This window comes from Scatophagus argus, chromosome 4, assembly GCF_020382885.2.
Source record: "Scatophagus argus isolate fScaArg1 chromosome 4, fScaArg1.pri, whole genome shotgun sequence".
In the NCBI taxonomy this organism is placed as follows: domain Eukaryota; kingdom Metazoa; phylum Chordata; class Actinopteri; family Scatophagidae; genus Scatophagus; species Scatophagus argus.
Window position 1 is genome coordinate 23,645,610 of NC_058496.1, and position 23,948 is coordinate 23,669,557.

Consider the following 23,948-nt stretch of genomic DNA (forward strand, 5'->3'; position numbering starts at 1 on the left):
TAACTGCATAAAAAAACTGAACCAATGCTGTAGTGCCAGGCCATTCTATGTAGACTACTACATAGACTACTATGTATATTTTTACATACACTTTGTGATAATACTATGATTTTGAAAACAGGAGTGTTTTTAGAGCAGTATTGCTTCAGAACGTGAAATGCTTCTTCCACCACTGATGAGGAACCTGTCAGGTCAAATTTGTTGGTGTTAACAACAGCATTTCTAAATACATCGAGAACTTTCCTGGGATCACTTTTTCACAACCAGGAGCACTTTGATTGGCTCAGTTTTTACCATGTGTGACACTGACTGAACACTTTGCTTCTGTGTTTCTCTTAAGTTGCAGAAGAACTGGTTTTAATAGAATCATGTGATCGTGTTCAGCAAATGATTCTGGCTTACAAGACTCAGGCAGGTTTGATCATTGCCAGTGTAGAAGTTATGCTTTCAAGTCTGTGTCTACAGAACTGTCTGTTACTGCTGCTCAGACAGTTTATTCCTCACAGTAAAAGCTTTACATAATGATAAATTAAATCACAACTGTGCGTCTGGGTGACACAAGCTGATTTCTTGAGACTTTTGTTGGCAAAAATGAGGTGAAACTTGATTTTATTAGTGTCTCCCGGAGAGAGAAATTTAACCTACACCTAAACCTCAAACAAGGAGGGATCGCTTTCCCTGTCTCACTTCTAAAACAGAGGAGAGGTTACTGCGGGCGTGTGCACACACACACACACACACACACACACACACACACAGACATACAACCCTCAGTTGGCATCTTGTCACAGCATGCAAATGTGGATAAAGCAGAAGGTGTACGAGTGCATATTTTTACTAAATGCAAGACCTCATTTTTGGGGCGTTGTGGACCTTGAAGGTATTTGAGTGAGTGTGTGTGTGTGTGTGTGAGTGTGGTGCCTCCGGTGACTGATTTCGCAGGGGGAGAGGCTGCACACTGTCCACTCCTCTGTCCACACACACTCTATACAATCACGTTCCCTGTCGGGCCCTATAAATCTGCAAGGGCCCAATTAAAGATCGCCTTCAGCATGTCCACCCCTACCAGCTCACACTCGTGTTAAAGAGAGAGAAACACAGAAACACTGTTTGATTTTCTTTCAATGTATATATAACACAACAGACTACAGTGTAAAACAGTGACAGGAACTGTTTGAGTAAAAATAGAAACAGTGTAAAACACATTTAAAAAAACTGCAGAAAAAGATGTTTTTGGTATGTCGGTTACAATTCACACACATATGTGCAGCTTGTGTGACTTGAACCTTTACAGAAAGGTGCTACATGAATATAAAAAGGCAGCATGAAAGACAAAAACTGTACAATATTTAAGATATAAATTGAATGATAAATTATAATTATTACATCTTAAATGAGCTGATAATACTGTACCAAGGAGAAGGTAGTTCATGCAAATCAAATTAAATCCAAAATTCGAAAGAAATGTTGATGAAAATGAAATGAAGATACATCCACAATTGTGATGACCTATTATTTTTTTTTAAGCTTTAGTTGTATCTTAAAGTGACGAAGCTGAAAAATTTGGCTGGAGTGAACAATTTCAAAATAAAATTTAAAAAAAAGCACACTTTATTTTTTTTTAATTTTGATGTTTAAATGACGTGCAGAAATACAAAAATACTTTTTCATCAAAAGCATTAATTTACAAGAAGGCTCAAAGAAATTCAAGAATTTTTTTCACTTTTTTTTGTTTTTCAGCGATAGGTGACAGATGAATACCACAGCGTGTGATGATGTGTGGAGAGGACGCAGAGGGGACGTGTGACGCGTTGCGAGCAGGGGAGACTCGTGCTGTGACTGCTATGTAAATGTCTCATTAGTTCGGGTTAATAACATTCCTGTGCTCTTGGTTGTAACATAAAAAAGACAAGATCTAAGTGCTAAAATTTGCACGTCCACCGTCCGTCCAGAAAAAGGCTGATGAGCCTATTAAATGTCAGCCTGCAAAATTATGCAAGAGTCTAAAAGCGTTTAGGTTGGACATAAATACCAGTACACCCTGAGGATTTGATTTGGAATTATTTATGTCCCTCCGATCGGGAAGAAGGGAAAACAAAGGAATAATTAGACTGCCGTGCCCGCCTCGCGCGCTCTCGTGCCCACCGAATGTGAGATGTTCACCCATTTTCCCTCAAACTTGATGGTTGTTGAACTTATTTTTAGTGTCATTTGATAAGCTTCCCTGCTTGCACAGAGACATCCCACTGACCCAGCCACTGGTCATTGTCTATACCGCTTCCCGTCAAAGCCGGCGTGCTTTGTCAGGTTTCGACTCGAATATCCATTTTGCATCTGAAGTACGGCATCCAAAGTGACTGGATCATTCGAGCCTTTTTCTTCAGCTGCTGCCCCCTTTCCTCCCCCACAGTGTTTCCGCTCACACTAACATCATTTGGGATTGGCGTCATGACAGCGCGCTTGAGAAATCCACCATATATATAACTATATATCCCCTGCTTTTTGGGGTGAAGGAGTTGGGGGTGGAGGGGGGACATAATTTCTGGAAATGAACAATACTTATCCGTCCATCGCATCCGTTGCTTTGGGTTTGTGTTTTAGATGTGGTGCACCATCACCGTGGCGCGGTGTCCTCTTTTTTTCCTGTGAATAACGCAGTAATAGGTCATTCAATGTCAAAAGGCATAAAAAAGAGACAGCCAAGTCTTCACAGGCTGCTGCTTGCTGTTGCCTTTAATTATTTTAATTAAACTTTGATATTCGGGCGCAGAGAGAACTAGTGAGTTGTGACGCAGCCCTCGGAGGATTGAGACGGTGGGCAGAGGAGTGTCGAGGCAGCTGTATCTATATCTTAAAAGTCTTAACTGATAGGCCTGTTTATGGGCTGTGATGTGCTACGCCTTGCTGAGCAGAGAGCAGACTGCGTTGAAAACAGGGGCAAAAAACACCAAGCGCCATGTCAAGGTCTTGAAGGCATCAATCCCTCATCCTGGTCAGGAGGCTGTCCTGCGGTCGAATAACGCTCTATTAATTTTCTTGTCCCGAGTGCATAATGAAAGGAAGGTGTCTTTTAAAAAAAAAAAAAAGAAAAAACTACAGGCAAAGTCTTGGTGCCTTCCAATACCTTGGGGCATCCTGTCTACAATTTGTCATGCGTGTGCACTTCTCAGTGTTAAAATGACAAGATAAGCCAGTCAAAGGGCAGCCGCCGGGCATCCCGCACTGCTGAAGTTGGAGAGGATTTGTGATGAGACATTGCCAAAAGGCAACGGACTCCTGCACTTGTGAGGCCCACTGGGATTATTCCGACTTCTACGCCAAAGGCAAACAGCCCCTCTCTTTCTCTTTTTTTTTTTTTTGAGATAGCTTCCGTCTGTGTCCATGAAATTAGGTTTTCCACAGAAGGCACAATATGGTCAGAATATGTTAAGCCTTTGGTGCGCATGAAAAGCTAACCGACTCTGAGTGCTAAGTTCTGGGGCGTCTAGTGCTTCTGCTCGACTTTTTTATTTATTTTTTTTTCTTTTCTTTTCTTTACAAAAATGATCGTGGAGAGAGGCTGTAAATAACTTAATGAATAAAAGTTAATATTAACATTTCACCTTGTGTGCTTCTACTGGTGTGAAAGCAGAGAATCTGATGAGAAACTTTGTGCACAAAGAAGGGCGTAGTGAACAGATAGTGGTTTTTGCTACAGGATTACAAGTCTTCACAAAAACAAAAGGAAAGAAAGTCTTCTGTTGTCCACAGCGATGAGCACATGATGGTTTTCACTTAAGTTGTCTTACTGATGCTGCACACGGCTGAAATTCATACACCGACCCTGAAAAGCACAAAGAGAAAGACAAGAATATCACAACTTTCAGAATGAAGAAACACACTTCACTGTAGTTTTTCAAGTACAGTAATAAGAGAGAGCTATATAAGAGCTTTTCTCTTTTGACATATTTCTGTTTAGCAGCTCTAATTATATCTTATTCTCTCCTTGTTTTTGAATTTGCATTAAAAAATTTAGTCACCACAATTTGATAACCAACTCTGCTTACACATACTTCAATCAAAATAAGAAAATGATAATAATCAGGAATTCATAATAATAAATATAAAAATATATTTGTGTTTATGCATTGAATGTGTCTTCCAATACAAGCCAACAAATGATCAAACAAACCAAGAAAATAAACCAAAGGAGGCATTAAACACAATAAATATAATCAATAAATCAATAAAAGCAGTGTAGTAATATTGCTGATACAGAAGTGGCTTATACACAACATACAGAGAACACAGATTACACTCACAACAGCATCGTTCCATTTTAAATAAATACAATCAAACAAAGCAAAAACTGGTGAGCCAGCAGCGGACATTAGTGTTCGTGTTCCCTCACCACTTTTCTGAGTCTGTACACAAAAAAGACATCTCACTGTAGCCCTGTGCGTGGTCTCACCCAACATGTGTATTCCGTGTGTGTGCGTGTGTGTGTGCGTCCAGGCAGCTGTCTGAGCCTCTCAGTGCAGCGGCGGCGGCAGCAGCAGCAGCAGCAGCAGCAGCAGCAGCAGCTTGTTCACCAACAGTAGGCCGACTGGCACCAAGAGGGAGCTCTCGCACAGCGAATCCCCAGCAGCCAGCAGGCCTCCAACCACACATTCACACACAACTCGGACTCTCTGTGCCTCTTCAACGCTCCCTGGCCCTGTCACTGAGGTTCCATGTGCTTACTGTAACTTCATTACAGTGCTATGAAGGGAGATAGCCATACTTCACTAATTAATCCGTGATGGGAAATGTGTCCTCTGCATATTTTGACTAACTCTAAATATTTACTGAGCAGCATAGGAGCAGCAAACAAGGATCACCTCCATTCCTGAGGACACTGCCCTCTTCAACAGCAACAGCAGCAGTGTTCCTGAAGGGTCGGTTCAATAGAAAATAATAATAATAAATATAAAACATTTTCTCATTTGCTTCTCGTAATACCTCTTCATGCAGACGACCAGCAGCATGAGGGTGAATGGAACTCTGTTTGTGCTGCTCAGAGCACGACTCAACAGCAACATGCAACACAAACAAGGTTTCTGTTCTGTCGGCTCGTCCACAGACCTCACTGGGAACTCTTCTTTCTGGGACAATTGCTTAAAATTGCTTTAAAATGAAGTTAAAATTAAAAGTTGGACATCAGATGTAAATATGTTTTCGGAATTCTCCCTGATTCTCGATTTTTTAGGTCTCCTCTGCCTCTCGTTCTACCCTCTCGTGCTGCCTCTCTACTCGTTTCAATCCAGCAAGAACAGCACCATAAATGCCCCTAAGCTCATCTGTAGTAAAAATTCTTTGATTATCAGTTGACTGAAAATGTCTTTTCTTTAAATCATTTCTTGGTATTACTTGAAAGGAAAAACCAAGAGTGACAGGAAGTGGAAGAGAGAGAGAGACCAACATGCATCAAAGTGCCGTCTGCTGGAATCTCTGTGGTAAGAAGGCACATCCGCCAAGGGATGGGCGAACGCTCTACGAGGTGAGCTACCAGGGCACCCCAGCTGAAAAGGTCTCCGAATGATCACATCTCATGCTGCATGAGTGTTGATGGGCCAAAGAATAAAATTTTGGTTTCAAGTTTGCTTCCAATTTCGGAGGTGTGGCCAGAAAATGTGTTATTAAAAAGCTTTGAATTAGCACAGAATTTGATCTATGGCCTGACCATTTGCCGAACTGAATTTACATTAAAAAGTACATATACAGGCCTCACACAGTCTGGGTAGAAGCTTCCATTGGTCTGCTATAGACAGAAATGACCAAAGCGTTGAAGTAAGCAGCAACTCCTGCAGTGCGGGAGCTCTTACAGTATCTGCACTACAGTCTGGCTCCTTTGCAGACGTGTGCATGGACTGACTGTGACGAGGGCTTTAGACAAGCTGGAGAATCTTCCATTTCTCATTATTTGGCAGGGCTGGTGGGTGTTTGGTGGAGGGGTGGGGGCTTCGCTCCATCTCTGCATGGTAAGCCCCTCGACGTGTACCCTCTGCAACTAATCTCACACAGTCAACAAATAAGGCACATCAGATGCTGTTTTGGCCGCGGCCATCAGAGCGGCTAAGTTCAGTGGATTTTACGGGTTTTACGGTGCGGGGGCTCGGTGATGGAAGAACTCCTCTCTGTGGCGGCAGAATGGCAGGCGAAGCAAGGGGATCTGGTGCGAGGGCGAAGCAGGTGCAGCACAATACGGTCAAGCCCATTCCAGCTCCCCTGTTCCCGCATGAGCGGGGCCTGACTTGGCAGGGAGCGCCGCCTTGTAACTGGGCCATGTTGGAGAGATGGAAGCCCACCTGTGCCACCCGGAGCGGCAGAACAATAGTCTGAATATGTCAGCATGAAATGTCAGTGAAATCTCATCAGACGGACGGGAGCGTGACTTCAGATAGACGGGTGGATGAGTCAGGTGGAGAGATGAAGAGGTGAAGAGACAAGAGGAGGGTGTGAGGCAGAGGGGTCAGGGAGAGGAATCGACTTCCAAATGAAGACTGTGATTAATAAGGTTCATTACAGACACTCTACTGACTTTGGATTGAAATTAATGAGAATACACTGAATGGTGACATCAAACTAAACTGATTATAACAACACCCAGCAGGAATATTCCTACTTTTCATACTTTGAACAAAAGTATGAAAATTATTGCTTAGACTAATGATTATGAACAATCTACTGACTTTGATTTTGACATTTTATTAATTTAGTCCAAAATAATCAGAAAACAAAGTAATACTCACTGTAACGTCAAAGTGTGATCTCCCAGTTGTTTATCAAATACGTCTATAAGAACTCGGTATACAATATGTGGCGGACAAAAGCTGCCACACTAAAGAAGCTGGAACGCGTTGTACAAATATTTGACATTTAGTTTGATGAACTAAAAGGATTAGTTAATTATTAAAGCTGTGGATTTGTGTTCCAATCAATTAATTAGCTAAACATAGCACCACTTGTTGAACCATTTTTAGTATAACAAAGACCTACAATGCGGCCATGAACTGCACTGGTTATTTCAAATTCTGCTGTCAGTAACCTCAGCATCTGAAATAATCCTTCCAAGCTCCAGTCCCAGCTCGGCATGTTGAACATTTGACTATCCAACCAGAGTTTTAGCCACCTACACTGAAGTCTTGTAAGGGCGCCCTTGCTGCGTGTTGACAGGAGCTGCAGAGGTCCACATTTGCCCAGTCCTCAGACAACATGTTTGTCTCTTGGACTGCTGGCTTGTAACGTGAGGCAGAGCTCCAGAAGTGAAGTGGAGAGAGTGTGACTGCATGATTTTGATTCTCATCTCTCGCAGTGTTTCGCACCCAGAGCAGCTTGAGTCCCCGAGAGCTGCAACTCTCTGACGAGCTCTGCTGCATGACACCCAACACACAGCAGCAACTTAGAGCGCACACCAAATGGTAGCATTTTATGTGAATATGAGCATGAATACTGTATTTAATAACTGTCATGCTCTTTATAACATAGTTTGTGTACATTTCACAATGGCACTGAAGAATATTTTTGTTTCTTGTAGTTGACGATATGAGACAAACATGCATAACAATGCAAAGATTGTAACAAGATAAATGAAACAACTGGTTACTATTTGGCTCTTTGGCTTCATTAGAGACAATTATAATTCTTTATTTTTATAACATTTTGGAGGTCTGATGTCCTTGAAAAGATGATTTGAGTCAACAAAGGCAGGAAGTTTGGGTAAACTTCTCACAAGATGTCATACAACAACAGGAAATGCTCGCTATCTTAATAGTTTTTACAATATGCAACCGATCATTTAGTTTACCAAGACATGACTTAACATCCATCCATCCATTTTCTATACCGCTTATCCATCAGGGCATGACTTCACATGAACAATGTCATCCCCAGAGTGCCTGAAATGCTTTTAGTGAGATGGCACCGCTGTAAGTTGCTGTTGGACACGTCTCCAACACACCAAAGAAATGGAAAGTGAACATTAGTCATATTCTTTTATGAATCCATTCATTGTGTGCCAGCACAGTGATGGATGGTGTCCAAACTGTCAGGTCACCTTAACCCCTAACATCAACACATTTCTAAAGCTTGCAGGTTCTGTAGGATTGGATCCAGAGTGTGAGTCAGGCCCTGGAAGTGTTCTTCATTTCCTTTCCTACAATAATTTAGAAAATAATCTAGACATCTTGAATAATCTATCTATTAAACAAAAGTACAACTGGAAAAATAAGTTGCCATGTGTTTGCTTCTTCATTATGTCTGCTCTGAACCAGTTCTATATGAGTCTCCACAACAATTTTTGGGAGACAAATAACAGGAAATAAACACAGCTGATGGCGAGTTAGCTCCATTCCAAATGTTTGTATTGGATTGTCATATTAATTGATTGCATATTTTGTCACATTTACAACATCAAAGACAAAAAAGATGCACAAAAGAAGGCATCCATTTAGGTTACAGAACGAATCTCCCATCTGGACTGTAGCGTGAAAACACTTGCAAGCATGAGAGTTGTAATCCAGTTGCAAGATGCTTATTTTGCAGTGATAAGCTACAGGCTTTGAAAGATTTTATTACCAGAACAGAGACTTTTTTTCCCCCACATTAGAGCTTTGCAGCCTATACAGTAGCTTAGTTAATCTAGGGCTTACTTAATCCAACAGCAAGAGGACGACTGCAACACTCATCACATTATTCCAACACTCGTCTGTTGTTCTGACAAAATGTTAATGAGCTGAAGAGCAAATTCATGCTGTAAAGTCCTCTCATAGCTGTTTACCGAATCAACTACCCTGCAGTATGCACTGAAACCTGAAAAGGTTTGGGAAAAATTTTGGCTTCTCGGATCACACAGTGACACGCGTGTTCTGAACCAGTATTCTGTGCATAAGGTCGAGTCGAGTCAACCGTAGCTAAGGAAATGATACCCACTGACCCAATGACAAGCTGTCTGGTGGATCCAGTTGGTGCATCACTACTGTAGAAATAATTCAATGGTGACATATCACAAAGCCCTACTTCAGGTAGGGCAATATTTATGACCAAATACTTGGATATTGCAACAGCATTTCACTGATGCCTATTAGCGCTTTCACAAAATATTAACATAATGAGATTTTTAATAAATAATCATCACTAATGTGGATATAATTACTAAGAGTGTAAAGGTAAACATTACAACAGCTAGAACTGACTGTTAAGTTCAGAAAATGACATCACTTCACTGTAATGCAGCATTTATAACCAGGACAACACTCACGCTATTATCCAAAACCTAAGATGATATTCAGTCTCAAATTGATAGAAAATCGGTATATTGCCCAGCTCTGCTCTCTTTTCTTTTCTTTCTTTCATCACGTTACTTCATCACATCACTACTGAGACCTGAAATCTTTCAGTGGCTTCTATGACCGTTAAATAAAGTACAAAATATTAAAAGAAAACTACATTTCATTTCTTGTGGCCAAATTTAAGTTATTCAGGATGTGTTGCACCAAGTTGCTCCAAGCCATGAAATATCACTTTTCACTCTGATCTCCGTTTAACTTTAAACTTAACAACTTCACCTGTGAGCTCTCAAAATTGAAGGCAAACAGAACAGCTGCTAGCAAACATTCTGTCTCCGTACCAGTCAGAGACATGCTTCTTCATGGCTGTTTTGTTCAGCCCTCTCTTTTAAAGAATGTCTTCCCAGGGCGTCACAGTGGCTTAAGAGACTAAGAATCAAAAGAACCGTGTTACATATCATCCCATATATCCAGTCTGCCTCTCCACAATGTCAATTAAAGGCAAAACTGCCCTAAAAGCAAACCAAAAATATTAAATCAGTCTTACTGGACAGCAGAGGCAGGCAGGAAACGGGGGAGAGAGAGGGATATGATCTGTAACAAACATCTCAGGTTAGGGTGCATATACAGCAATGCACCAAAACCACTGGGATTCCAAGACTTTCTGGTTCGTCATGACTTCTGTTAGGTGTAGTTATAAACAAGAGTCCAAAACTGTCTTTGGTAACCATCATTTCCATCTGGAGCTCATTCATCCTGGATTATATGACAGTTATGGCGGTTTTAACTTGAACTTTAAACTCTTAAACTTCACTCATCCAAGGTTTGAATTAATCAATCAATCATTAAACTGATCTGTCCTAATACAGTCCATCTTAAGGACAAGACCATCAATGGTTTGTGCCTGCCTGTCAAGCCTCAGCCACCAGACATGTGTTCTGTTTTACTCTGTGTCCTCTGCCACATATTGAACAAATTAAAAGTTCAAGTTGGAGGGAGAAGCACAGCTGCACAGGGACAGAGGAGAGAGCCAGGGTGTGAGCAATCCTCCCTCCACGAGGCTGCTGGCCCTCTTCTCACAGCCCCTCGTCCACACACACACACACACACACACACACACACACACACTGCCCACACAGCGCTGCCATCTGGCCTGCTGGGAAATCAGAGCCACCTGAGACTCGGCCAAATACATGATGCTTGCTGACAACTCGGGCATTTCTTCTCATTGTAAAGAGATGAATAAAGATTATACAAGCACATAAGGTACATGGGAGGACAACATTTAAAAAATAGTTACTCCTTTCTCTACTGTGAACTTTAGCAGATATCCTGCAAGAGAAGGCAGAAAGGATGAGTTTCTGTTCATTTTCCAAAACAGGAAAGAGCTTCCATTTATTTCCCCTACTTACTTTCCATGTTATAAATGTTTCCATCTTTTTATGTACCCACCAGTGTAAAGATATAACATATGCGTAAGACTTGTTATTTTTACAAACTTTGATACTGTATACTACATGGTCAAAAGCATATGGGCACCCATCAACAGCATTACATTAATTTGTGATAATTCAAAATGTTTTGTTTGGGCACTCATTTGCTGCCACAACAGCCTCCACTCTTCAACTTTCAGGCTTTCCACCAGATTTTGACTGGCTGCAGGGATTTGCTCCCATTCAGACACAAGAGCATCAGTGAGGGCCAACACTGATGTTCAGTGATAAGGTCTGGCTCACAGTCAGTGTTCCTGTTCATCCAGTTTTGTGCAGACCAGTGACGTTCTTCCACAACAAACTTGGAAAACCATGTCTTTATGGTCCTGGCTTTGCGCACAACGTTGTCAAGTTGAAATAGGAAACGGACAAACACTAACTGCAGGCACAAAGTTGGAATACAACTATTGTCTAAAATATCATTGCATGCTAAACATTTCCCTTGACTGAGAGTAAGAGGCCCAGTCCAAACCAAGAAACACTGCTCCAGATCAACAGTGAGATGGAGGTTCCAAGGCTCTAACACATTTCTTGGAACACCTTAATGTTCTAGTCGTGTAAGAAGCACATAACACTACGAGAACAACTCTGGTTCAAATGCAGCCAGATACCAGTATACCATCGTTCAAATCAAGCATTCTAATTTAAGCAAGATGAAGAGACTGAACAAGTAAGCAGTGGCTACTTTCAGTCACTGGATTTAAATTGACACAGACATAATTGTAAGGTTTGATGCGCAGCCCTACATGTGGTTTAACCTTGACAAATCTTGACTAAACTAGTGAACACACGACGCCTAACTAAACCTTGATTGATTGGTGGAGCGAGAAAAACAAATTTCTATCCTGTCAGTGTAATCATCATCATCTTTCTGCCTTTCAAACAGCGCCACTGTCTCCAATAGTTTCAGTGTGAATAAAGTGTTGGTTGATACGCAATCAGGCTCTGATGGCTACTTGACTGACCCAGGGAGCAGAGAGGAAGTGAGTGACAGCTTGCAGTAAAAAGTTATACTAGCGTGCAGCAGCATATGGTCTGCACAATGTCAGAACATTGCTGGCTCCCATTTTCTGAAAGCATGAGAACATTTTACTGTGTGGAGAAAAGACAAACTGGTGGTGAAGAAAAAGATCAGGATCTTTGGTCTGAGCCATAATGTAAGTATTAGCATTTCGGCATCTTTGGTGTAATTTGCTCTCTTGTTTGCTCGCATCAGTCCTCCTTGTGCCAATACATTTTCCGTGAACTGAACTGCAAAACAGCATCAGACAAAAGCCTAAAATCTAAACCTAAAAAAAGATATAAAAGCTGATGTGACTGTCCATCGTGTATCCTAGTTTTGTTCAGAAAGTGCAGGTTACCACAAGTCAAAGGGTTAGCCAAAAGGTCAAGTCACATTGGCAGTATATTATTGGTGAAGACAAGGAACAAGGAACAAACACCCCTGAGCAACATGGCGCTGAGTAACAAGACTTTGTCTTTATTTGTCACTTTCACAAAGTGCAAGTACAAACAGGTACACTGCTCAGAGATAAGCACTGCTTTGGTGTGCAAGTTTGCATTCAGTTTGCTCCTCAAAGGTCAGGTTCAGCTACACACAAACAGAGTTTTGAGGGCATCAAAGTGTTTCTCAAAGACATTTCAGTGGACACATGCTTGCAAACATGCTTACAACATCACAACCTCCGAAGGAAGACAAGGCCCGTCTGTTGCACTGTATTATTTACAAAGGTTCTATTCTGTTTCCTGTTAACCTGTACTTGTTCACTCACACACCCAGTCATTGTAAACAATACCGGCAGCTAAATGTCTAAAAAGGAACAGCTCTTGACTTTGTATCAGCTGTCTATTGTTGTAGGGATAAGTGGTATCTCCTAAAGCCTTAACATGGACGACGCAGTACTGTAGGTGCAGCTGTTTCCTGCCGGGGCCTCCTGCGTGCTTCCAACCCCTCCCCACCCTCTCTGGTTTTGTCAGAGTAAGTGCACATCATTGGCAGCTAAAAGCTCTGGGCACCGTCCCTCTGGTTGTTCCAGAGAAATGCCAATCGTTTTGGCGTCGACGGGGCCCTCACAGACGGCGCAGGAAGGCACAGATGGCACTAATGGACGAGCAGAATCCAACCGAGGGACCGGGACAGAGCCACACCGGAGCGCCGTCCAAATAACTGTAGTGTGAATGTACTGTATGGCCAACGCGCCGCTCTGCTCTAGCGGGGATGATGCCACGGCAATGCAGCATAAAGAATTTAAAATGATAAAATAATCATAAGCGAGGGAGACTGTGGGAGGATCGTTGTGGAGTGATGCCAGGAGGATCAGACAGAGGAGAGATTGTTCTTGGGCTGATATGTGCTGAAGTGAGTTAGACAGACCTTGTCCAAGTCAACCCATTTCAGCCAGACAACTGGGTTTACAGCTAATGGACTGACTGAGGCATCCTGTCTGTCAAGGAAGAGCTGGTTTATAGAGTGCACCTTCTTGTGCTACAATGGTACTTTCATACAACGTGTGAGCCATCTGATGGCTGTTTTACGACCTGTGAGGCGACAGACTTACATTTAGACTTTTTTTGTCGCCCATATCTTTCCCTCCATTTCCCACGTGATACCCACATGCTGCAGATCTCAACATTTGTTGTGTAAAGCATTGACAAAAAACGTTCCTGTGTGCACCAGTCTCTTTTTTAGTTAGTAGTGCTAAGCAGATGCTTGTAGGAAGAACTAGTCACAGCTTTAAGTGGTGCTAAGAGGCCACTGAAAACCTGTTTGGAGCTCTGTGTTCTTTTGAAAAAAGTTTAAATACTTCTGAAGGGTCAGGGTACCTTAAGTCTGAGCCTTTTTCAGCCAACTGTGTGGTTTCTAAAAATGCAAGCGGCCTTCAGAGCTGAGAGGAAAAGCAGATAGGTGGGCAGATTGGAAAAAGTGTAGCGTGACATTTTTAAATTGTGCAAACCACTAAAACAGCACTATGTAGATAAAAGTTTTTCAGACTGTAGTTGGCAATAGCAAATACAGTATAAAGCCTCCAAACCATAAAAGATGACACAAAAAAGACCCTAAGATATAGCACGCTTTGGATGGAAACATACAATTCCAACAGCACCAAACAAAAAAGAGAAAGAAGCCAGTTTGGCAGTGGACACACAGCTGTTCAGTGTCCCAAAAGCTCAGATCAGTCGTACAACATGCTCAGACAAGATGTGCAACCCTTCTGAACAACAACTCCAAATTAAAAATAAAGAGGGGGGCCATTTGTTAATTTTTCTTCTGAGTGCCACAGTGTATCAGCGTCCGCAGAGAGCCGGTGGGCTCATCTGTACTTTTAAATTACGTGTCATTGCTACAACTGTCCTCCGAGAGAGGCCAGAAGAGACGCCACAAACACTCAGAACTGCATTCAAAACATAAGTTCACATCACGTCTCCGGGCCATGACCGTAATCAACAAACGGCTCCTGGATTTGGCCAAACAGAGCCCGTGTAACATTTGCCTGTTATTACTTCACCATAAAATTTGGCTGCTTTGTGCTAAATGGAATAAACCTCGCTGCTGCTTTTTTACATACATATTGTACACAACACCACTGATGATAAAATATGTATTAATAGCATTCGTAATTTCAGTGTCTAGCTCAGGAGGACAAAGCAGTATTTGTCAATTTATTAATTGCAAAATCATTATATAAAATGAAGAACGCACAATTAAGAATGAGTAAGATTAAAGTTTACAATAACACATTAGAATAACAAAAGAAATATAGCAATAATTTCATTTTTGTTGATATTAAAAGAGATGCCCTCACATGTGCATAATTAGAAAATGTTCAACAGCTTCCTTTCTGATCAGGTGCTACATCTTAGAAAACTGTCTAAAAAAGAGCAACAACAATAATTGAATAATTGATGGACTGCTGCAGTGGCAATTTGGACAGCAAATCACACTAAGGCTCACACCCTGATGAAAGCAGTTAAAGGAATAGTTCAGATTTCTTGAAGTGGGGGTTGTGTGAGGTACTTATTTATAGTCAGTGTATGAATTTCTGCAGATAGCGGTCAGTGCGTCCTCTGTTTGGAGAAGCAGACGGCAGTACCGCCTCAGAAGCTAAGCAATGTACTGCGGATGGGAGCAGCAGCAAAACATATGTTTTTGGTTTTACTTTTAATCAGTATTATAATTTTTAAAATGGAGCTGCTGCTTTGGCTTTCAATCACGACTGCATCACTGTTATGTTTAGTGAAACTATTTTCAATTTAATGTCTGACCTGTTAGTACTGTACACTATTTTTAATACAGGCCCTTCAACAGCAGCAGGCTTTACTGTCTGCATTTTCTGTCAGATAGACTTTAATATTAATACTACATTTCTATTTTAATTCTTAAAAGGACAAAGAAAAAAAAACAAACACTTTTTTCCAAAAAATAAATATGCTGAATATCCATTTGGTCTAAACTTTGTTGCCTAAAATTCATCTGTCAATATTTCAAAACCACAGATGATTCAATCTTCAAAAACCTATTTGTAAACAAAGGTTTTAAGATGACTCATTACCAGCAATGTGCTTTACTTCGATGCCAGAAGTAGCAGGCAGATATATTTTCAAGTGCTGAAGATCTCATTTTGGACTGAAACTCTTTGATTGGCCTCAGTTTTTGGAAAGTGTCCCTTTAATGTGTGTAAATGTGTGAGTGGGTGTGTGTTACGACGTTATGACTCCTGTTCTCTGCATGGTTCCCCCTCTTCCCCCTCCACCAGCGGCATGCTGGACGGGGTCACATGTGATCTGCTCTTAGCGGAGATGCAGGCCATGCGACAGGGAGGGCCAGTAATTGGAGTAAGCTGTCAAGACGGGGCGGTGTGTTTGTGTGTGTGTGTGTGTGTGTGTTGTGCACGTGCCAGGGAGGCTCCCCTCCTACAGGGTGGCACATATTAAAGTCCCTGATGAGACTAATGCAGGAGGAAATGGGTTTGGCGTTGCGCCCGGTTGAGAGGTGAAAAGGAAGGCTGGTCTGGGTCAACCATGACCTGAAATGAATCTGGAGCAGGGGAGAGAAAAAACTGGCCAAGGCTGTAGAGGGAGACAATTTGTGTGTGTTCCTTTTCATGTGTGTAATTCTGAATTGTTAAGTTCTTTTAATCAGTTCTCTGAATTTGATTTTCCATGAATATTCATATTATTACCGAGTGATTCTTTAAAACAAACAAACAAAAACAATGTTCTGTTCCCCAAATCTAAAAAAGCAACTTCTCATATTTGTACCATTACTGAATCATTGATCCTTCAGATGCAAATAGAGAGAGAGAGATCACAATCCTCATTTCTCCTTTAATCAACAAATTAAAGATGCAGATTTACAGCTTATAACGTGCCAAAATGAACTGCTAAAAACATGCAACGATTTCCTGCAGTTGACATGATTAACTACAATTAAAAGGTAAAACAAAAGAATTAATGGAAAATTTTTGTCTAATCAAAGACACAAAAGAGATAATTACATTGTGGGTTGATGAATTAGTCATTATTAGTTTCTCTGACAATTTTTGGTGCATTTTATGTTTGCCAGTACATGAACATCTGTAGCTGCCTTATTAGTGTTTGGCTCTGACAGACAGAAAAGTTACATCTCAAACATGTGGAGTCATTTTTAAATGATTTAATCAATTGGCCTGCATCATATCAGGTATTTTGTCTTTTTTGATAACTCCTCCTCTTTATATTTGTTTCACAATAAGCTAATGTTTCTTTTCATTTTTCAACCAGAAATACAATATTTTGAAGATTTGAAGTAAGGTTTTAACATCTACTAGTATTATCATCTAACATATCATCTTAATGGGTGTGAACAATCTTGAAAATTGCATGTATCTCTGAAAAAAGATCAGCTTACAATTTCGATAATTCCTTACTAATATATCAAGTGATTTGACTGAAAAATGAGATTTCGTCATTTAAAAAGATCATAGCTTTGTATCTTGTCTGAAAAAATTAATTCAAAGTTAAAAGAAGCACAACGTTTAAAGAGCAACACCCAATTTTAATGACTTAACTACGTATATATTTGACAGATATTTGTCCATGATTTTTTTAAGCATTCTGAATATTAACTTTGTGTTGTTGTGCTGTACTGTATTCTCCAAGGTTGTTCTGCTTATTTAGCAGAGCTCACAGATGATTTACACCAAAAGGTTCTCGGTTCATAATTCACAGCCAAAACATGTCTTCTTGTTCAAAGTTAAATCTGATTTTACAGCAAAAACTCCAGCTTTAAATCTCAACAGGAGAAAAGTTGTTATTTACGAGGCTGTAAACTAACAGGGTGGAAATACAAGCGAGCGGCGGCAGCGGCCTGCTACGCCGGGTGGAAAGGCTCGGTGATAAAGCATCTTGTTAGCTCGACTGAGGAAAATATGCTTATCAAGCCGCATGTTAATACAAGCAGTAAATAATGTGATCATCGGCCAGCGATGCTGGAAATATAACAGCGTGAAGGAGCCTGAAGCCACGCTGACTACGGGGAGGTGTTGTGTGTGTGGTTTTTAAAACATGGGCTACAAACTGTGAGAACTGGGTTAATGTGACCTGAGCAGTGAAGACATTAGCAGCAACACACACTGGGTGGACCGTCAACAGGCATTTTACCAAACACACACACACACACACACACACATACACAGAACTCAAAAAACCACACAGCTGCAGAAAGGCAGGATACATGAATAGAAATCAATGTAACATGATAAATGAAAGCACAAAACAAAGCAGAAACAGACTTTTAAGTCTCTTCCTTTTTACAGGAGGTCTGTGGTGCTTTCAGGTGAAAGTGAAGCTATAAATTAAGCAAAAATGCACAAATATGCAAATGTACTTCCACTGTCATTTGTACAAGCTGATTTGAATTCAAGAACATATGCATGTTTGGACTTCGCAATAATTCAACATTGTTGTTTATTATCTTTCAGCAGATGCTAAGATTTTGCAAGACGACCATTTAGTGAATTTACATCGTCAAAATTAATGACTGAAAGGCAAAAAAACAAAAATAAAACATTTTTTAGTTTTAAAAATGCAAGGAATTTGGTAATTAATGCATGACAGTGAAACACATTTTAATTTGATAATTCTGTGTTTGCAGATATCTGTCACATATGTTGATCTTGAAAAATGCCCTCAAAAATTGTAACTGCCTTTTAGAATTTTGCACCATGCAAGTAGAATAGGTAAGTGGTAAGTTTGTTTTTTCTTGCCATTTGTGCATGTGGTTTAATCATAGATGTGACTGAACTATGTTTGTCTTCTCTTTGCATGTTTCCTTGATTAAATAACGGCTATGCCCCACAACTTCATCCTGGTACGACTACTCACCCATATGTACACAATGCATAAGACAACCATATGCACAATATTTTTAACACTGACCACTTCTACCTTTTCTTTAATTCCAGCTGATTATAATGCAGCTAATTTAAGCTGCATTATAATGACTTATTAACTATTATGGCTTAACATGTTGGTCAACCACCGCCGATTTCCGGCATCCATTATTCACTCTACTTCCAGCCAACAGAAAAATACCAGCCTCTATCTTCACCAGCTAGTTGCTAACTTTGTCTGCTGTTCAATGCTTGGTGAGCGCATGAAGGGCTTAACCATACAGTCCATGTGCAGCTGCAGTGACATAAGAAGTAGGCAAAAGTGGTTAAACACTGCGTCGAGCTGCTGATTAATGTTAATTCTTTGTGTGTTTGACACCATGAGCCATTTTTACTAATTATCAGGGGAGCTGAATAAGGCCTGATCTCTGTTTCTTTAACCGCACATGGGACTGCTGGCATCGCAGTCAATCCTGCATTAAAAACTTTTCCAACTCCAGTGTGTTTCCATCATGCCATCTTCCTCTCAGCTTTCCTAAAGTCTCACTAAAGAGGAAATAACACAAAGAATCGCAGAATTGAAAGAACAGAAAACAAAGGAACAGACTGGAGCTCTTTAGCTTTGATTAAAACAAACCAACAAATCGAATACGGCAAGTAAATACTCCTTAGGAAGAATTGTCAGTCCCTGTGAGCTTTTTAAAAGCTTCTCATAAATGCACAATAAGAGTTAAGGCACACAGGTGTTACATTTCAGTGTCATCATGTCCTATACGTGCAGACAACGGTTTGTTTGTTGTAACACTTTTTTTTTTTTTTTTTTTTTTGCAATAAACCTTGAAGCTTCTAATTTTAAGTTCCATCATTCCCCCACGTGGCCGAGTTCTCCCTTTCTGAGTGCAGGAACCCTATTAGGGTTTGCCAACTTTACCTGCAATCTGACTTTCCATTACTGCATTTCTCCTTTCCAACAACTCTTTGACAACCTCTATTCAGTTTGCTTAATGATTAAAGTTGTTGAAATGCAGTGTAAAGGCAAATGGATGTACTAAAGAGACTTTCCATGACCTTTTTCTAATACAGTCAAGTCAAGCCAAGTCAACTTTATTTGTATAGCCCATTTTTACAAGCAGTTTGTCTCAAAGGGCTTAACATAACATCAGCAACATCCTCTGCCCTTCGACCCTCACATCGACTAAGGAAAAACTCCCAGAAAAACCTTTAACAGGAAAAAATGGAAGAAACCTCAGGGTGAGCAACAGAGGAGGGATCCTCCACCCAGGACGGGCAGACGTGCAATGGATGTTGTACAGGCAGGAAAGCAATTAACAACATGAGAAATGACATTACTAAAAAGATAAGCAAAACAAAATCTCAACTGTTTAGTTTCACTTTTGCTACCACCTCAATATGATTTTAACATTTCACAAGTTATAAGAAAATTATAGTAATGAAAATTATAATGAACTGCTGTAACATTCATGTATTCTTTTTTTATGTGATGTTGAGAATCACTATCATATCAGTTCGATTTCGGCCCGTAGGGAGAACCACCCCGCCCAGTCGGTACATAGAGGAATGACAGGCAGATGTCAACAATACACATTGGGTTGGTCATGTGTATGTGTACAGGAAGTTTTCTTTGTAGCAACTCAGAAACTTACCTGCATTTTGACATTAGGACAGTACTTCTAGTTTTTGGTTTCTTAGTGAAACATGCCTGCAAACCTTGCATCTAAAATGAAGATTTTTAATCTGTTAATGTTTTTATTTGCCTCATTCCTAAAGTTAGTCTCATGTGTTTGAAAATGGACTCCAAGTTGCTGGATCAGTTTCTCAGTTTGGTTTAGTTTCTGAGCTTGTTTGGTCAAAAAGCTTCACCACATTCCCTGTTGTTTCAATACCCAAGAGCCCAGATAAATCCTTTATTTCTGTTCCAGCTCACTCTTGATGTTTTAAGACAAAACCATGTTGAGTTATGCACAGTGCAAATTCAGAGAGTGCATCTTTAAGGAACCCACAGGGTGCCACACACTTAGCGGAGGTCTTGGGGTGTATAACACCGCAATCAATCCAGATAAAAACAACTGTTTTGTGACTCTGCGGTACATCTGCTATTTTCACAGGACCGCCCTCTTAAGCTGCACTGCAGTTCTCACGACTGTACTTAACATTCTTGGCTACGATCGTGAAACAAATGACTGTGAACTTAAGTCAACTCCGGTTGACCTGGGACTCGGTAGAAGAAAGGGTGTGGGAGCCTTGATTTGCAGTATGATGAGTCGTCACACAGCACGCTCAAACATCCCCCGAGGCCCAGCAGTGAAATTAACTAGTTTGGCAGGCCGGCGCTGCCCTCTCAGGCGGTCGCCGAGTGTTGCTTTTGCAAGAGGAAGGCGGGCACTGCCTCTTTGTCTCAATGGAGACAAATCTTGGGCGGACTGTTTGTTTGGGAAAGGGGTGTGAATGGCGCACAAGTCCATCAAATCAATTAGAGCCTTACGCAGAGATGGCCTGGCTTGGCCTGGGCTGAAGGAGCTTGGCCCGATCTTTTATGAGGGGTTATGTGAGTCAGAGTGTTGCCACAGCCAACAGTCATGACTCGTGTACTCACAACACCAGTATGAGCAGAGGGAGGAGGGGTGAAAAGCTTGCATATGGCCAGAGCCAGTGTGTCACATTTGGGCTAGAGTTCACATTGGGCTCAGATGCTCACACCAATGAACTTGCGAGGATTGTCGAGCTGCAACACTGCGGTCGTGTTTGAGGGTGAGATTTACCAGCTTAGAAGCAATGGGTAGAAAACTGAACTTCATGTACACTGACATCCACAAGTCCAACTGGATGCATTTATCTTCCATCTTATCCTTAGTACTGCAGGCAGTGTGTATGTTCAGCAGCTCAGCTATTCTGTAACACTTAAGTACTTATGCAGGATGAATGCAAGATATATACATTTTCTGAGCACATTTTTACAGAATCAGCATGGTTTAAAAGGGAGGAGAGGAAGGGCTGTAGGAACTGTGAACAGTTATCCAGTGAACTGTATAAATTACAGCACCTGACAGGATATCTGAGATTTTTAATGTCCAAAAACAAGCATAAATGTAAATTTCTTGTGAATAGCACAAAACCTTTTTGTTTATATCTCTCTGTGTGAAGCTTCGACAAGTCACACTTCGCTCATATTTTTTTTGCATCACTCACAGTGATCCTGGATGAGGGAAGTTGTATTCCTGTCTGTCAATAATCAAGCTCGGATCCTTTCCAGATCAGTGTCAACTTAACGCCTCAACTACCCAATATGTGATTTCTCAGGTGATGGGGGATTTCTCACCTTGACTTTCTCGTTTCGAATACACTCAAATGATTCTGTTCACACTTTCTGACGTGTCTGATTTTCTTTTTTCTCTTTAAAAATGTTTAATCGGCAGAAAAACACTCAAAGCAAATGACTGCATTCCGGATGTGTGTTTTAGCACAGCAGAAAAAATCAACGCTTGGGATGCAGCTATAGTATTATAGTACTACTGTGATACATGGTGTGGTATAAATTTATATAATTTCCCACAAACTTTCAGTGGAGCCTGGATTAGAGTGACAAATAATAGTAAATAATTAATTTAGGAGTCAACTTCCTCCCTTCAAGCTTCACTTACGGTTTTAATAATATTTTTGCTTGTTCTTTTGAAGCTTCAAGTTAAGTTAGAAAATGTTTCCTTAATGTTGCTGGAAGAGTTTATTACAGATAAGTCAGATTTGGATGCAGATGAGTGTATTCAATATGACATGATGTGTGTGTGGTTAATTTTCCATGTAACAACTCTTTTATCCTCAAAAAACTGCAATTGAGGTGATTTTGCAATTTTGCAGCTTCCCTATTAAAACCGCTGTCTTAGAACGTTTCATAACAACTGCTTTCGACATTTGTAGTTTGAGTAACTACTAATGTCGGCAATGGGATTACAAGTACCTCTGAAAGTACACTGCAATAACTGAGTCATCATTTTTCTACAAAAAAAAATCAAGACACTCTTCTGTAACCCTGTTGCAGAACGGAGAAACAAATTTGAACCAAATCATAACATGTCGGCAGAGGTAATAATCCTGAAGGGGTAATAATCCTCATCTGATAAATCAGTCATCTCTAGTTTGCAACTCAAAATCTCTGAATGTCAACTTCCACGTGTGAAAAAGACGTTTCTGTCACTGCTCTTTTCATGATTTAAATCCCTGCAGTAAGACTGATTGCACTGTTTATGAAGCAGGTTTTCAAGCTGTGCAGTGGCTCAGCACTTGTTTCAAGTTTTGCTGCTGCCATGAGCATACATCTGACTGCGATCTGCATTATGTCAATTTATTTGCATATGTTGGGAACTACAGACAGTCACAGTTGCCCGAAGCCTCATCTGAAGCGCTCAGTATTATGTGTAATTATTCACCAGTGTGGAGCAGCTCAATTCCCGGCATTAAAAAGGCTAATATAACTGCTGCTTTCCTAAAGGCGAGGTTGGTGGCCATGCAATTCATTACTATGTGCATACTGCAAGTCTCAAAGGATATTTCACCAGGAGGACCCACATATGATGTTACATTAACCGGCCGAGAGCATTCCGCTGCAAGTTTCCAAGTTTTTTTGGGGAGTCAAGCTGTACTGTTAGGTTGACATGCATGTTAATCAGCAACGCCTCGTCCTCTAGTCTTTTATTATGCGCTTTTCAACACAGCTTGTCAAAATTATTTCGTCTGAAAGAAAACGCCAGCTGTCATGTTTTATGCATTTCCTTTTCAGTTCAATTCCACTTTCACGTTGCTGCTGGAAAATGCAGCTTGACTTGTACTTCAGTTTTCATATATTATATTGCACAGGTTTCAAACATTCACTGCAGATGCTTAGGCCTTGATCGCATGCCAGCAGACTAGACTCCATACAGCGGTGACAGACTATGACACCCATGTAGTGTTGAGACTGGAGCATGTTGGGACACAGTTTCATTTTATTTTGACAAGCTGAAACAATTAGGACTCAAGAATTCATTTTTTTCTGACTAGGTAAAGCACAAATTATTTTCTGGGTTAATTAATAATTCAACAAATGCCTTAAACACTTTGAAAACAATACTGGGACAGAATACAGAATGACAACAGGTGTATCTTAAATCCAAATGTTTGCTTGCTGTCTGCAAAAGGAAACTGAATCACTGGCAGAGAACTTATTACTAAAGTGCCCAGGTGAATGCTTATATTTGTACTTATGGCTAAACTTATAGTTTAGTCTAATATCGGGCCAGGTTGAGCTGCTTAAGCTCAAAGTAGAACTTAAATTTTTAACAGATGATACAAATACTCTTGTTCCAGTACCAATGATGAATTTTCTTAAAACTAGTTGGGCTGGAAGCTCAATACTTATTACACAAATTGTGCCAGTAATACAAAGTATCAATAAATCAAGCACAGAAAGCTTAAATGTTCTGTCAGGTCTCCTTTATATTTTTCTGAATGATATATTTCCCGAATAACTTTACCAACTTTCTCTTATTTTATTTTGGAAAGTGCCTGTGGCAGTTTCACACATTTTAAATAATATTTGATGCTGCTTGTATGATATTTTAGTTTAGGGAATATAAACATGGTTGCGTTTCTACATTTTAGATGCAACAATGTCACAATGACAAATGTAAATGATTAAATGTTTCCATCCCAGTCGGCTCGTCGTCAGGTTGAAGTATGTTTTGTCATTTAACAAAATGTACCAAATTCTTCAAATGCACCAGTGTTAA

At 40.5% G+C, this 23,948-nt stretch overlaps 1 protein-coding gene across 1 annotated transcript in view; it reads right to left on the reverse strand.

Annotated features, from left to right (window-relative positions):
* Positions 1–3,310: 3,310 nt before the first annotated feature.
* Positions 3,311–23,948, reverse strand: part of antxr2a (ANTXR cell adhesion molecule 2a) — a 71,484-nt gene continuing 50,846 nt past the window's right edge. The window contains exon 17 of the mRNA XM_046385898.1: positions 3,311–3,823. Coding sequence (XP_046241854.1) covers positions 3,785–3,823 — 39 coding nt within the window. The 3' untranslated portion in view covers positions 3,311–3,784. The remainder of the gene's footprint in view (positions 3,824–23,948) is intronic.